The 15,389-nt window shown below is 40.6% G+C and overlaps 1 protein-coding gene and 1 long non-coding RNA gene across 4 annotated transcripts; one reads left to right on the forward strand and one right to left on the reverse strand.

The window, feature by feature from the left end:
- Positions 1-891: 891 nt before the first annotated feature.
- Positions 892-6,797, reverse strand: LOC120065492. 3 transcript variants are annotated; one of them, XR_005478679.1, is made up of 7 exons: positions 6,293-6,797; positions 4,953-5,064; positions 4,694-4,744; positions 3,698-3,836; positions 2,336-2,426; positions 1,890-2,115; positions 892-1,311 (listed from the first exon to the last, which is right to left on the reverse strand). It is a non-coding gene; the product is annotated as an uncharacterized LOC120065492 (long non-coding RNA). The 3 variants fall into 3 exon arrangements; XR_005478678.1 differs by having other exon boundaries at positions 892-2,115; positions 6,260-6,797; XR_005478677.1 differs by having other exon boundaries at positions 892-2,115; positions 6,293-6,794.
- A 203-nt stretch (positions 6,798-7,000) lies between these two features.
- Positions 7,001-10,064, forward strand: lsm3 (LSM3 homolog, U6 small nuclear RNA and mRNA degradation associated). The gene is made up of 4 exons (XM_039016537.1): positions 7,001-7,104; positions 8,026-8,136; positions 8,534-8,629; positions 9,485-10,064. The coding sequence occupies exons 1-4, from the start codon at positions 7,084-7,086 to the stop codon at positions 9,563-9,565; spliced, it is 309 nt and encodes a 102-aa protein (XP_038872465.1). The 5' UTR covers positions 7,001-7,083; the 3' UTR covers positions 9,566-10,064.
- The last annotated feature ends 5,325 nt before the right edge of the window (positions 10,065-15,389 follow it).

Below are 15,389 nucleotides of genomic sequence, written 5' to 3' on the forward strand. Positions count from 1 at the left end.
GGACACTAAGAAAGCTTTGTTGTAGAGCATTTAACAGAAAATCCGGGGAGGGGCCAGCTGAGTATAAGACTGTATCATCTGCATATAAATGGATGAGAGAGCTTCCTACTGCCTGAGCTATGTTGTTGATGTAAATTGAGAAGAGTGTGGGGCCTAGGATTGGGCCTTGGGGTACTCCCTTGGTGACAGGCAGTGGCTGAGACAGCAGATTTTCAGACTTTTTACACTGCACTCTTTGAGAGGCAGTTAGCAAACCAGGCCAAAGACCCCTCAGAGACAACAATACTCCTTAGCCGGCCCACAAGAATGGAATGGTCTACCATATCAAAAGCTTTGGCCAAGTCAATAAAAATAGCAGCATTAGTTTGACACATGGGTTTGACACATGGGTGAGTAAACAATAAAAAACACTATTGTGGTAGCATTAAAATGTGCTATCAATGCATTTCCAGAATTTTTTCTGGATCCAAATGGGGCTTAGGTGGTGGGTGTGGGTGTTTTAAAGCAAATTCTTCACATTTTGCCATGTAGCGGAGATAAAATGTTGCAGTTTTAAAACAATTTGACATGGCTTGTGCTATCTGAGTGACTCAAAAAATGATAACAAAATCAATGGGAGCCCCATGCCATAACAAAATACTCCTGAATGCATAAATTTGGGAATTTTAAATTCTCCCTGACTGTTATTGTGGTGATTGTTAAGTTCTTAAAGATGATCTTATTGAAAAATATATGTCTGTTATCTTTTCTACATACTTTATATCTGGTTTAAGTTGTTTAAGTTTACACTCAAAAAGTTTTACCATTCCGGAAATTATTAGAGATAGGCAGACTGAAAAAACCTTCAGGCCAAGACTTTTCTATGCAGAAAAAAAACTGATTTCATACAGATTTGTGTGCAGGCAGTTTCGTTCTATTTTCAGATGTTCCAGTCATGTTGTTGTAATAGTTCTCACATGGAAGATGGTAGAATTGACATATTCTCCCGTTAATAAAACACTGCATCACAACATCCAATGGTAGTACATTTAAACAAACTTTTTTTCCCCCCACAACAAAGTTCTCAAGACTTGAAATCACATCAAAAAGGCTAACCTTTTTACAATTATATCATACAAAAGCAACAACTTGCATCAACTGCAATAACCACTGATTCCAACAAGAGTTTTTACAGCTACAATCAGAGCTCAAATACAAATGTAAATTTCACAGAAAGTCCATACAATCTTTTACAATAGCAAAGGTACAGTGATTAGATTTACAATTGATTCTAATCAAAGTAATAATTTTGCAGGAATATACCATCTAGACCTGTGAAGACAAGAGAATAGTTGTAGATGAAAGCTCTCTCCTCCTCACTGGCTGAAGAGAACTTGTGTAATGTAGGGTTAGTGTCATGATGACAGGTCATCTACAGGTCATGTACAGGTCATCTACAGGTCATGTAAAGGTTAATGGTCCAATACAGCTACAATCCAATAGCTGGACTGTCATCTATAGTCACTCACCAGGCCAGAGTTGTACAATCCAATAGCTGGACTGTCATCTATAGTCACTCACCAGGCCAGAGTTGTACAATCCAATAACTGGACTGTCATCTACAGTCACTCACCAGGCCAGAGTTGTACAATCCAATAGCTGGACTGTCATCTACAGTCACTCACCAGGCCAGAGTTGTACAATCCAATAGCTGGACTGTCATCTACAGTCACTCACCAGGCCAGAGTTGTACAATCCAATAACTGGACTGTCATCTACAGTCACTCACCAGGCCAGCATTGTACAGTCCAATATCTAATCTACAGTCACTCCCCAGGCCAGCGTTGCAAATAAGAATTTGTTCTTAACCGATTTACCTGGTTAAAGAAAGGTGGACTAAAATAACTCACCCTCGGAGACAAAGAAGTGTGCTGTGTAGAAGGATGCTCTGACGGACGCAGCAGAGTGGACCATACCTGGCTTATCTACCCACTCAAAGGGACTCTTCTCAGGGTGCCACTGGACAGCATAGAACGGATAGCGAGTCGCTTCCAGAGAGGAAACAGATGAAAATGTACAATCTAGGCTCTATTTACTGTATAGCCACTGGAACAATCTACAATGGGTAGTGATTCCCTACAACAAGAGAGCAGACCAATGAAAACATTCAGCTTGTCAATAGAACCTCGAGGCTCCGGTTACAGTGTGGCTAACAAGGACCTGGGTTCTTGATAATCAATACACTGAGGTGAATGCATTTTACACACATGCCGCTGCAAGTATCCCATGGTTACAACACCTCTTACTTGATGGCCAAATGAAGTCTCTCTAGCCATGTTCAGACACTGTACAGTACCTTCCATGGTAGAAATGAACTCTCTCCGTCCGTCTGTGTTGGTGGTCAGAACCGTGTAGAAATGTTTCAGCTTGGCATTCCGGCTGTAGTTCTGCTGACATGAATCACGACGTTCATTAGTTCTTTTTTAACATTCCGGAATCAAAAACGTTACATTGATATAATTGAATAGAACACATAATTGAATGTCTCTCTACGTTACACTATAGTGAGGCTGAGAAGGAAGTTCCTTGCTCTAGTCTAGGTCATGGGAGAACAGGAGAGGATGGAATTAGCTATATTCTGGTAACTCTGACGCACAGATTTTCAAAACGTTTTCAGATAGCTTCAGACAGGGACGGGTTCAGGTGGTATTACGTCGCAGTGGTTTGAAAAATTATTTTAATTCTCAGAAATAGTATTACTTGTTCTAGCCTTTTTCAGTAAGAACCGTTAGTTAGTCAGCCAGTCAGATAGTCAGCCAGTCAGAACCGTTAGTTAGTAAGTCAGCCAGCCAGCCAGTCAGAACCTGTAGTCAGCCAGTCAGTCAGCCAGTCAGAACCGTTAGTCAGTAAGTCAGTCAGCCAGCCAGCCAGAACCTGTAGTCAGCCAGTCAGTCAGCCAGTCAGAACCTTTAGTTAGTCAGTCAGCCAGCCAGTCAGAACCGTTAGTAGGTCAGTCAGCCAGTCAGTCAGAACCGTTAGTTAGTCAGTCAGCCAGCCAGTCAGAACCGTTAGTTAGTAAGTCAGTCAGCCAGCCAGTCAGAACCGTTAGTCAGTAAGTCAGTCAGCCAGCCAGCCAGTCAGAACCGTTAGTTAGTAAGTCAGTCAGCCAGCCAGCCAGTCAGAACCGTTAGTTAGTAAGTCAGTCAGCCAGCCAGTCAGAACCTGTAGTCAGCCAGTAAGTCAGTCAGCCAACCAGTCAGAACCATTAGTTAGTAAGTCAGTCAGCCAGCCAGTCAGAAACGTTAGTCAGCCAGCCAGCCAGTCAGAACCATTAGTCAGCCAGCCAGCCAGTCAGAACCATTAGTTAGTAAGTCAGTCAGCCAGCCAGTCAGAACCTGTAGTCAGCCAGTAAGTCAGTCAGCCAGCCAGTCAGAACCTGTAGTCAGCCAGTCAGTCAGTACCTGTAGTCAGTCAGTAAGTCAGTCAGCCAGCCAGAACCTGTAGTCAGTCAGTCAGTCAGCTAGTCAGAACCTGTAGTCAGTCAGTCATCCAGTCAAAAATATTAATAGTATAGTAAAGTACAGATACCCCAAAAACTACTTAAGTAGTACTTGAAAGTATTTTTACTTAAGTATTTTACACCACTGAATATCAATATTCATAGACAAACACAGGCCAATACACATAGAGGATGCAGAAACACAGTGTTGTCTCTGACCTGGGGTGAATGTGAGAGGCAGGGCCACAGCCTTGGTCTCTGTCAGAGTCAGAAGGTTCTTGTTGCTGGTCAGTACTGTCATCTGTTGGAGGCCCTGGCACGTGCCCCATATGGGGAAGTAATCAGACGCATCGTTGGTCTGGAAGACAAAACACGAGCATGAAACAACAGGAGTACTGCTCAACAGGTAGAAGTAATATAGTGGAAGCTGAACCACTACACTGCTAATACCTAAACCAGACACTTCAGATCTGTAAACATAGAAAAATTAGGGACAAGGGGAAGAGGTAGGGAGCTAAATGGAACCCGCTGTCAGTGTCGTAAACTGTGGGTACCATATATTGGACATTTAACTATTTATTAATTCTTTGAAACCATTTTATAATTATTGAGAACAATTCAATACATTTATTGTCAATGAAGGATAAAAACCAAATATCATTTTAATGTATCACTAGCCACTTTAAACAATGCCACTTTATATAATGTTTACATATCCTACATTACTCATCTCATGTATATACTGTACTCTATACCATCTACTGCATCCTGTCTATGCCGTTCGGCCATCGCTCAGCCATATATTTTTATGTACGTATTCTTATTCATTCCTTTACACTTGTGTGTATAAGGTAGTTGTTGTGAAATTGTTAGATTACTTGTTAGATATTACTGCACGGTCGGAACTAGAAGCACAAGCATTTCGCTACACTCGCATTAACATCTGCTAACCACGTGTATGTGACCAATTTGATTTGATTTGGGTATGGAATATCTTGATAGCCAGATCATAGAAGATCTTTGACAGAAGACTGAACTGGGATGTCTGCAGATCTACACCCCCACCTGGTAGCAGCAGCCTACAACAACCAATTAATCAATCAATCAATCAATCAACCAACCAATCAAATAGCCTATAGTCCTTCACATTTGTATTATTCCCACGAAGGTATCTGATTACAGTTATATAAATAAGTGAACAATCATTTCACTCACCTGTTTATTGAGTCAAATATCTTCTCATACTCTTCATCGGTTCTGTTTATTCTATCAGAGGAAGGAATGAAGGAAGTAAATGATTACAATCAGCCAACATACTTTTGACACTAAACAGACACTGAGAAAAAACTGTGAGGTGGATTACAAAGCCTTTCATTGTGCCTTATTTCCTAGCAAATCACTAGGCTTGGGCTTATCCGGGATAATGCACTGGCATTCAAGAGGCCCCGGTTCAAAGCACGTCAGTCACACATACCTTATGGGGACAACCCTGGCTCCAGCAAAAAGGTACTTTACATAGGAAGCAGCGATGTAGGAGGATCCCTGAGCATAAGGGTCTCCCACTATGTTCTCCTGGGCCAGGACCCCTGAAATAACAATACACTCTACATTACAATACATTGCAATACCATGCACTTTACAATACACTCTACATTACAATACATTGCAATACCATGCACTTTACAATACACTCTACATTACAATACCATGCACTTTACAATACACTACATTACAATACACTTCACATTACAATACATTAGTTTTAATTACAACATCACATTTTACATGACAATACACTCTACATTACAACACACTTTACAATACACTACACATTACAATACATGACACTTTACATTATAACATCACATTTTACATTACAATACAATACATTACAACATCACATTTTACATTACAATACACTTTACATTACAACATCACATTTTACATTACAATACACTTTACATTACAACAACACATTTTACATTACAATACAATACAACATCACATTTTACATTACAATACACTTTACATTACAACAGCAGATTACATTACAACCACAAGACTAGCATCCTGTCCAGGGGATGAAGTTGTACATCAAACTGCCTCACGCTACAGAAACAGGAGATAGACTCCTGCCCTATGGGCTGTTTTGGCTTGAACAAGACTTACAACAAGTCCACTCCTTTGAAAAAATACCAAACCAGCAACCCAGCCACTTGGTTTGCTGTAAAGCTGAGGGATGGCCTTAATGTAAAGATGTGTGTTTAATAGAACCATCATCATCTCACAGATTCATCGTCCCCCTTAACTGTCCTCTCTCTCAGTCATGATTGGCAACATCTATAGTTGATTTCAAGAGACTATTTAGTTGCTTATCCCTACATTCCTTTGGGGGCATTTACATATATAAACTTCTTTAAAACCTACTTTCACAAAACCTGCTTTCCTACTAGAAACATTTATTAATGAATGCCATTTAGCCTACTTGGCTACGTAAAAGGAACTCCCTATGTAAATATTGAAAAGTCTATAACTATACAATGGCTACATGAGGATTCGTGTTGATCAATGAAAAACATGAAATCTAAGAATTAAAAATATATATAAAAAAATCGATACAATCTACAGTCAAGATGTCATTCTGAAGTGAGAGTTCTCCCTTTCCACTTCCTATAAAATTGACAGTTACATGCTGACATTGGTACAATTTGGTCCCAGAACATTCTAGAATAAAACAGATCAAGACGTTACATAAGGAGCATTTCTGAGACACATACATACCCATTCACCCTAGATGGATCTCGAATGGCTTACCAATGATTGGTCTGTAATTTAGATGGTCCCTACAAGCCACCGGGAGAAGCACACCGCAAAGGCAAGCGGCCAGCACCGCAAGAACCGCCACCGGAGAACTCATTTACCTCGGATAGCCTACCACGCAAACATACAATAAATAACATAAAAACATATATAATTCCCAGACACTCTTGTCCTCCTGCTTAAATTATCAGCAGCGCGGTATGATGATGGTATCGGTGAGAAGGATGATGAGGTGTGCAGTCTACTGCGGTTGCATGACTAATCCCTGCATTCTACACAGAAACAGCTCTAGATTCTCTCCCGCGTCGCGAGGACATGCGGGAAAAATCGCATCTCGGTTTCAGTCACGTGTGCAATCATGAAAACCCACCTAATGACACAAATCATATGGACATGCGCGACATATCGCAACCGGACTATAACACAAAAGGCAAAAGCTAAAGTAGGCTAATAATAACATGAAAGGCTGGGAAAATCGCACGTTCAAAAAACTTTCGACCTCCCAAATCTGATACACTCTGGAACGCACCCATCTGCGTGGTTTTGCGGGGCGCTTTTGCATTGATTGACTGTTATTTATTGTTTATCAGGGTCGAGCTGAGGTAGGTAAATTATTAATCGCCATGAATGAAATCAACATTATTTACATTTGTAGGATACTGAATGTACGCAGCGCTGGTACTCTGCATGTGCATCTCATGTAAATCTACTTGCTTCGCAGTCTACTTCCGTGAACAAATCGAACATACCCTTCACCACAAGGAATTCTGGGAAACTGTTCAAAAATGGCGGATGAAGTTGAACAGGTTGGCGTTAGCTAAACGTTTTATTGTCAATCTTTATCTGTGCAAAACATTTATTTATACTCGAGTAGAGAAATATACTTGTACACCGGTTTGTATCAGTAGATTACGCAAACAGCATCATTGCAAAACATGGGTGGGGGTTTTATTTTTGGAGGCAACAGTGGCTAGTTAGCATGGTGATTAGCAGCCATCGCTATCAATCGTAGCAAGCAAGCAAGCTAGCTTGTATATTAGTCAATTCGCTAACCAGACACGAATGTTGAATACAATTATATTGAAACTTACTCTGCCGATTGTCCGTGGTGTTGGTCGAAATTTGAGTTAAAATATCCATCGTTAAGTAACGCTATTGATAACCCAACTTCAAAACACGGGTTTAAGATTATGGCAAATATGTTTTGCTCATGAACAAAGGCACGTGCTATAACAATTCGGGTAAACGACTTTGGATACTGTAGATATTTTATAGAAAATGTCGAGTCGAGTAGTTGAAGGATTAACACCATGGACAATAGGCAGAGTACGTGTAAATATTAGGTTTTAAACATTCCGGCTTGTAGAGGACCTTAGAGGCACATTTCCAGAATCAAAACACTGTCATGTTCCAAACGGTATATTTAGAAATTCACCGTCTGGTCCCCAGGTAAAGGTAATGGGTTTGAATAGATGTAGTCCAGCGCACTAACACCCTGGACCAGAGCTAGGTGTTGAACATTTACGCGAAATACAACGACGTTGCATTTCCCCCGCAGAGTTCTTGTAACGTTAAATGTATTCAAATCTATAGTCTATGCTTTAAAAGTGATTCTAACAGCAGTTAGGCTACTTATTGACAACCATGAAAACTAGCTAACTTACTACTTATCATGAAACCGATATCTAGTGTGAACAACTTCCTTCCCATGTTGCTTTGTGTTGCAGCAAACGACCACCAACACAGTGGAGGAGCCCCTGGATCTGATCAGGCTCAGTTTGGATGAAAGGATATATGTTAAGATGAGAAATGACCGAGAACTCAGGGGCAGATTGAACGTAGGTAGTTGTATGACCTGGTGATCATCTTGGTTGCTTTTGTAAATGTTGACAAATGTTTGAACAATGATGTAGTCTAAGCAATAAGGCACAAGGGGATGTGATATGTCCATTATACCATCGCTAAGCCCTTAGCCATGGTATATTGGCCATATATCACAAAACCCTGAGGTGCCTTATTGCTATTATAAAATACTTATCAACGTAATTAGATCATTAAAAATAAAGGTTTTATCATACCTTGATATACCACGGTTGTCAGAAAATCAGCATTCAGGGCATGAATCACCTAGTTTATAATGTTGTGTACAGCTGTCATCCTGAATGCGAGCTTTATCATCTTGTCTCGCCAAACTATAAGCCTGCATAAGTCTAATGCGGTTTATCTTTGTTCCAGGCCTATGATCAGCACTTGAACATGATCTTGGGAGATGTTGAGGAGACGGTGACAACAGTAGAGATTGACGAGGAGACGTATGAAGAAATTTATAAGGTATGAAAAAGGGCTTCCGCCACCTTTTCAACTGCAGAAATTTCGGCTACACCAGGGCTTGGCCTAAAGTCTCAGACTTTAGTGAAGGGTTCTCCAACCCTGTTCCTGGAGGGCTGCCCTCCTGTAGGTTAACTCCAACCCTAATCTAGCACACCTGCTTCTAATAATTATCTGGTTGATAAGCTGAATCAGGCTAGTTACACCATAGGGGGCCCCTAGATTGTCCTACTGAGAGAATGCACCATGCTGGGCCCTAGATGCCCTACTGAGAGGAGATGCACCATAGGGGGGCCCTAGATTGTCCTATTGAGAGGAAATGCACCATGCTGGGCCCTAGATTGTCCTACTGAGAGGAAATGCACCATCGGGGGGCCCTAGATGGTCCTACTGAGAGGAGATGCACCATAGGGGGGGCCCTAGATTGTCCTATCAGTGATAGGGCAACCACCCTCTGCGTTTTTCCCTTCATTGTCAACTGTGTGTCTGAGCTCTAACCCAAGAATAGCTGTTGTGTCTGAAATGTCTATTTCTGTCGTTAAATGTCCCCCTGGAGAAGTGATTTGTAGGTATTTGTAAAAACATTTACACTCATTACCCCTAGAAAAGGAATTGGGGTTCTTGTTTGTCACGGATCTCCAAACCAAGTCGAAGTTACGATTTGAAATCTATTTTCATGAAATTCTGCATTGTTTAAATACATGTCTTTATAGTTGGTAGTGTGCTGGCGCTCCTCTTACCAAGATATCTGGATCCCCGACGAGGTGCTCAGACATCTCTAGGAATGTAACACTGAAATGCTGAAAGACGGTTCAGAATGGCAACGTAATTCCATCCATGTGGTTTTCTATTTTTCAGTCAACGAAGAGGAACATCCCCATGTTGTTTGTGAGAGGTGACGGAGTCGTCTTGGTAGCTCCTCCGCTCAGGGTGGGCTAGCAGCTCACCATGTTCCGCTGCTTTCCTGGATCCTGAAGGATAAAAAATGGTTTTGTTGACAAATCGCAGAGAATTATTTAGTCGTTACCTTTTGTGAGTTTTGAATGACCAATGGTTTTTAAGTTAATGCAGAAGTATTATTTGGCCTGGTATTTTAGTTAGATCGCTCTGGGAATTGTGTAAAACATTGATATTACCCCATAAAATTAAATGCATTAACCAAGGTAATGGTTTCATTCAGGTTTGAAATTGTTCCAAATTCCACGTCTATTCCTCAACATGTTAGGTTGTTTTAATCTTACAAGCTCCACTCTACTGCACACTATTTGCATTTCTGTCAAAGTTTGTGGGCTTTTATGTTTTTGTAATGAACATGTTAACTACGCTGAGATACGAAATTATGTCCTCAGACGCTCCAGTAGTCATTTTGTTATTAAGTTCGGTCTGATGGTCACTTGAATACAAAAAGGAAAACCATGTTAATAAAGCTAAGACTTGAGTCCTGTATTTTTTTTCTCAGCCTTGCAAAAAAATTCACCATTTTCACCAACAAAGATGAATTACGACCAACCTTGTAAAGCGTTTTGAAGGAGGTTATAGTATTAATATGAATGATCAAATGTATTAATGTCAAAAATAGCATAGTGAATACAAATCTTAAAGCATAGGATTTTTCATGGCATGTTTTTATCAGTCCATTCATTTTTGAAATTCACAAGGGGGAGGGAATGCACACTGAGAAGGCTATCCATTACTACTAGAACCACAAGATGGCAGTATTAACACATCCTCTACACGTCTAGTGTCTCACCAGCCACACACCTCTGTAATTTTCCATTGCTTAGGGTGGAGGAGATAGCAAATTTGTGTTTTGACTTAAAATCCACTTGAGGAGCAGGCTGAAGTCTGCACTTGCGGAGTTTCACTTTGAGAGCGTGCCTGTTCAATATGCATTGTATAGCAGAGGCGGATGAAACAGAATGCATTTAGCTTTTTTTTGTAAGGAACTCTTGTAGACATCTTCAATATATTTATTCTGCCTCTATTCAAACACATGGGTTAACAACCCCCCCCCCCACAAGAGTGAAATCTTGTGTGCAAAGGACTGCTGTCATTAAGACTCCGATACACAATCTTTCATGTTCACACGTGCCCCATCAGATTATTTCAAAAGGCAAATAATTGGGTGCATTTCAATTCTGTAATAATCACATGTAGCTTGCTGCAGTGTATCAATTATTACATTAGTTGAGTATCAAATAATTACAAATATAATCAGACTGGCAATCAGTTCCTTTTGATCTCCCTTTGAACCAACTATGCTAATAGCCACAGAGAAACGTTACAAACGACTCTGAAATAACGAAGCAGTTTGACAAAGTGGAACGATGACAAAGTTCAGAGCATTTATCTTGGGCTTATGTTTTTGTTTTGACAAGATATAAAGACTACTGCTGTTACTGGGCAGACCTGATGAATCAATTTGATTTGACACTTAATTGAAATGTTAAATGTGTCTACATGGATACAATACCAAAAAACTCCAGTTATATTGTATTAGGTGCAGAGATGGGGTCAAGACCAGTGCCTTCAGGAAGTATTCAGACCCCATGACCCATCAATCTACACACAATGCCCCATAATGACAATGCGAAAACAGGGTTAGGCAAATTTCATAAAAATAAAAACAGAAATACCTTATTTACATAAGTATTCAGGTGCATCCTGTTTCCATTGATCATCCTTGAGATGTTTCTACAACTTGATTGGAGTCCACCTGTGGTAAATTCAATTGATTGGACATAGTTTGGAAAGGCACACACCTGTCTATATAAAGGTCCCACAGTTGACAGTGCATCTCAGAGCAAAACCCAAGCCATGAGGTAGAAGGAATTGTCCGTTGAGCTCTGAGACAGGATTGTGATGAGGCACAGATCTGGGGAAGGGTACCAAAAATATTCTGCAGCCTTGAAGGTCCCCAAGAACACAGTGGCCTCCATCATTCTTAAATAGAAATTTGGAACCACCAAGACTCTTCCTATAGCTGGCCACCCGGCCAAACTGCAGTCGGTGGAGAAGAGCCTTGGTCAGGAAGGTGACCAATAACCGAGGGTCACTCTGACAGAGCTCTAGAGCCTGACAGCCGGCTTAGAGTTTGCCAAAAGACACCTAAATGTCTCTCAGACCATGAGAAACAAGATTCTCTGATCTGATTAAACCAAGATTGAACTCTTTGGCCTGAATGCCAAGCATCACATCTGGAGGAAACCTGGCACCATCCCTACGGTGAAACATGGTGGTGGCAGCATCATGCTGTGGGGATGTTTTTCAGCGGAAGGGACTGGGAGACTAGTCAGGATCGAGGCAAAGATGAACGGAGCAAAATACAGAGAGATCCTTGATGAAAACCTGCTCCAGAGGGCGAAGGACCTCAGACTGGAGAAAAGGTTCACCTTCCAACAGGATAACGACCCTAAGCACCCAGCCAAGACAACACAGGAGTGGCTTCGGGACAAGTCTCTAAGTCTCTTTGTGGCCCAGCCATAGCCAGGACTTGAACCCAATTGAACAACTCTGGAGAGACCTGAAAATAGCTGTGCAGCAACTCTCCCCATCCAACTTGACAGAGCTTGAGAGGATCTGCAGAGAAGAATGGGAGAAACTCCCCAAAAACAGGTGTGCCAAGCTTGTACCCAAGAAGACTCGAGGCTGTAATCGCTGCCAAAGGTGCTTCAACAAAGTACTGAGTAAAGGGTCTGAATACTTATGTAAATGTGATATTTGAGTTTTTTTATTTTTGATAAATGTGCTTTTTTTTTTTTAAATAACTTTTTGTTTTGTCATTATGGGGTATTGTGTGTATATTGATGATGAAAAATAAATTTGTCTGAATACTTTCCGAAGGCACAGTATCTAGTGTCTCAGAGTAGGATTTCTGATCTATGATCAGGTGTCCCCCCCCCCCCCCCCCCGTTCATGTAATGACTGTATATTCATTGTGATCTTAAATGCAAAACTGATCCTAGATCAGCACTCCTCTTCTGAGACATGACCTCTTGAGACCCCGACCCTGTAGATTCTCCTGTCTATAAGGAATCACAGTATTCCCTCAACAGGCCTGCCCACCAGTGATTAGTAGTGTAGAGGAGCGATGTTTTCCGAAAATAGATGCAAGATATTTGCGTTCCCTCCCTGACAGTTTGTTCTTTAGAGAATAGAAAATTAACTTATTCTCCAGCCAGGAGGACCAATCTGCGTCCCAAATGACACTATTCACCATAAAGTGAACTACTTCCGACCAGAGCATTAGTAGTGTACTATAAAGGGAATAGGTTGCCATTTGGGATGCATACCCAACTCATCTTCCCACAGACTAATAATAACCATGTGACAGCAGTTTATCACCGAATATAGCTGAGATTGGGCGGGGGCCTGGGTTGATACAGTGGTGAGGCATGTGAACCTCACCGGGTGAAATCCCAAGAAACCATCTTTCTCTATCCCGTTGCCAGTTGTGCTTCAGTACTACCAGATACACTCACTCCACTGTCTTCTTGTGTAAAGACAACATTAGCCTAGTTCACATCCCAAATGGCACCCCATTCCCTGTATAGTGCACTAATCTTGACCAGAGCTTATGGGCCCTGGTGAAGTAGTGCACTATATAGAGAATAGGCAGTGGTTGACTTGGGCAGGAGCTCACCGTACCAGCACTTGAAATGTTCTACTGCTTGAGCTCCTGTTCCTTTTGTAGAATGTTGGCGGAAAAGTATTGTGGAGCTCCTGCACCCAAATTGAGTCACTGAGAAAAGGGTGCCATGTAGGATAGTGTCTTTGGCTGCATCATTGGGTTATAATGACCTCTGAATTCACTGGTACTATGTGAATGCATTTGTTACTATGCACAGACATGGATAAACTCTGTCTCTTTATCAATGTCAATTCAAGGGCTTTATTGGCATGGGAAACATATGTTAACATTGCCAAAGCAAGTGAAGTAGATAATAAACAAAAGTGAAATAAACAATACAAATGAACAGTAAACATTACACTCACAAAGGTTCCAAAAGAATAAAGACATTTCAAATGTCATATTATGTGCAAATAGTACAAAAGGGAAAATAAATACATCTCTCATTTCAATTCAGTTCAAGGGTTTTATTGGCTATGGGAACATGTTACATCTCTCTCTCATTTCAATTCAGTTCAAGGGTTTTATTGGCGATGGGAACATGTTACATCTCTCTCTCATTTCAATTCAGTTCAAGGGTTTTATTGGCGATGGGAACATGTTACATTGCAAAAACAAGTGAAATAGATTGTAGTTCTATTGAGATAAGAGTGATTTGTATTTTTCATGGTTCTCCCCCTTTGTGGGTGTGTCACTTCATATTGCAAATATGTTGTTAAACCTGGCAGATTATATAACGAGAGAGAGAGAGAGAGAGAGAGAGCGCGAGAGCGAGAGAGAGAGAGAGGACAGTTGCAGGAGAAAGGGCCACGTGAGCAGTGATGCCAATTCAGCCGACCACAACAACAACAGGAATGGCCTTAGGAGTTTAGGACATTTACCAGGTTTATTTAAAATGTCTGATTTATAGCTGTGTTACAAATGGCACCCTGTTCCCTATAGTGCACTACCTTTGACCAGGTCCCATGGGGACCGACTCATAGGGCCCTGGTCAAAAGTAGTGCGCTATATGGCAAATAGGGTCACTGTGACTGTGCAGTAGGTACTGTAACAATACTTTACAGTACAGTCAGAGAGAGTGGAAAACTAGTAGGCTACTAAATGTATATCCTCTTTCGTACAGTAGCCGTCTGTCTATCTTCATTAATATGGCTGGCCACTGGTTTAGAGATGAAAGGCAACTTATTTTGAAGATAACAATGTATTACCCATAGCGTCTCTCTCTCTGTGTCCTTGTGATGCATTCTGGGAATAAATAAAATCCCAGTCAGTTAATTATTCATAAAATAATAATACTCCCACAGAAACAATAACCTCTCCCACTGGGCAAAACTGGAATCTATGTGGAAAACACATTGGATTTGAATGTGTGGTAACCATATTTCAACATAGACAAACCTTCTATAACGTATGTTGAATTTGTACCTTTACAAAAACTGAAATGCAATGTTATATTCACTTTCAGAATTTTTTAAAATCTCTCTACAGCTACCCTTTGCTCTCCCATCTAAGGTTTTAACCAAGCCCTGCTATGACATTTGTCACTGACTATTACCAATGTGCAAATGTTAGAATGATTGTTTATAGATCTCCACTTAAAAACTAAATAGATTCACTGGTAGGTTTAACAGAGCAAATGAAATGTGACCGTACTTTATCAATCATCAATGATGCTATTTAGGCCTGTATAGCAGTTGCAAATTGAACTAAACGTAGACAGTACAATAGGCCTAGTGCTTCCAGCTCTGGTTGATTTAAAAGGTAATGATATTGAGTGATATTGAATTTTTTTCGGTTGTCAACGCAACCAGATATCAACAATTGAAGGAGATGTATCTTCTGATTGGATAGTTCCATCTGAGCCACTGACTTAGTCTGGCTTTAATTCCAGTTTGTCTACAAATAAATCATTGATATGTTGGATTCACGTCTCCATCTCAACCAACAATCTAAGTTAAAGAATAGGATTAAATTAAATAAAACTATATTTAAAGTGCATTTAAAATTGTATTTGATTTAGTCCTATACTTCAACTTAGATTTTAGGATGAGATGGAGACGTGAATCCAACATCTCAATGATTCATTTGTAGATTAAAGACAAACTAAGTCAGTGGCACATTTGGAACTATCCA

The sequence above is a fragment of the Salvelinus namaycush genome, chromosome 20 (assembly GCF_016432855.1).
Source record: "Salvelinus namaycush isolate Seneca chromosome 20, SaNama_1.0, whole genome shotgun sequence".
NCBI classification, from domain to species: domain Eukaryota; kingdom Metazoa; phylum Chordata; class Actinopteri; order Salmoniformes; family Salmonidae; genus Salvelinus; species Salvelinus namaycush.

Excerpts from the sequence above, each read along its gene's own strand:
- lsm3 (XM_039016537.1), top strand. The coding sequence starts at position 7,084 with ATGGCGGATGAAGTTGAACAG. Across the intron at positions 7,105-8,025 it reads TGGCGGATGAAGTTGAACAG|CAAACGACCACCAACACAGT; the intron begins GTTGGCGTTAGC and ends TTTGTGTTGCAG. Across the intron at positions 8,630-9,484 it reads CGTATGAAGAAATTTATAAG|TCAACGAAGAGGAACATCCC; the intron begins GTATGAAAAAGG and ends TCTATTTTTCAG.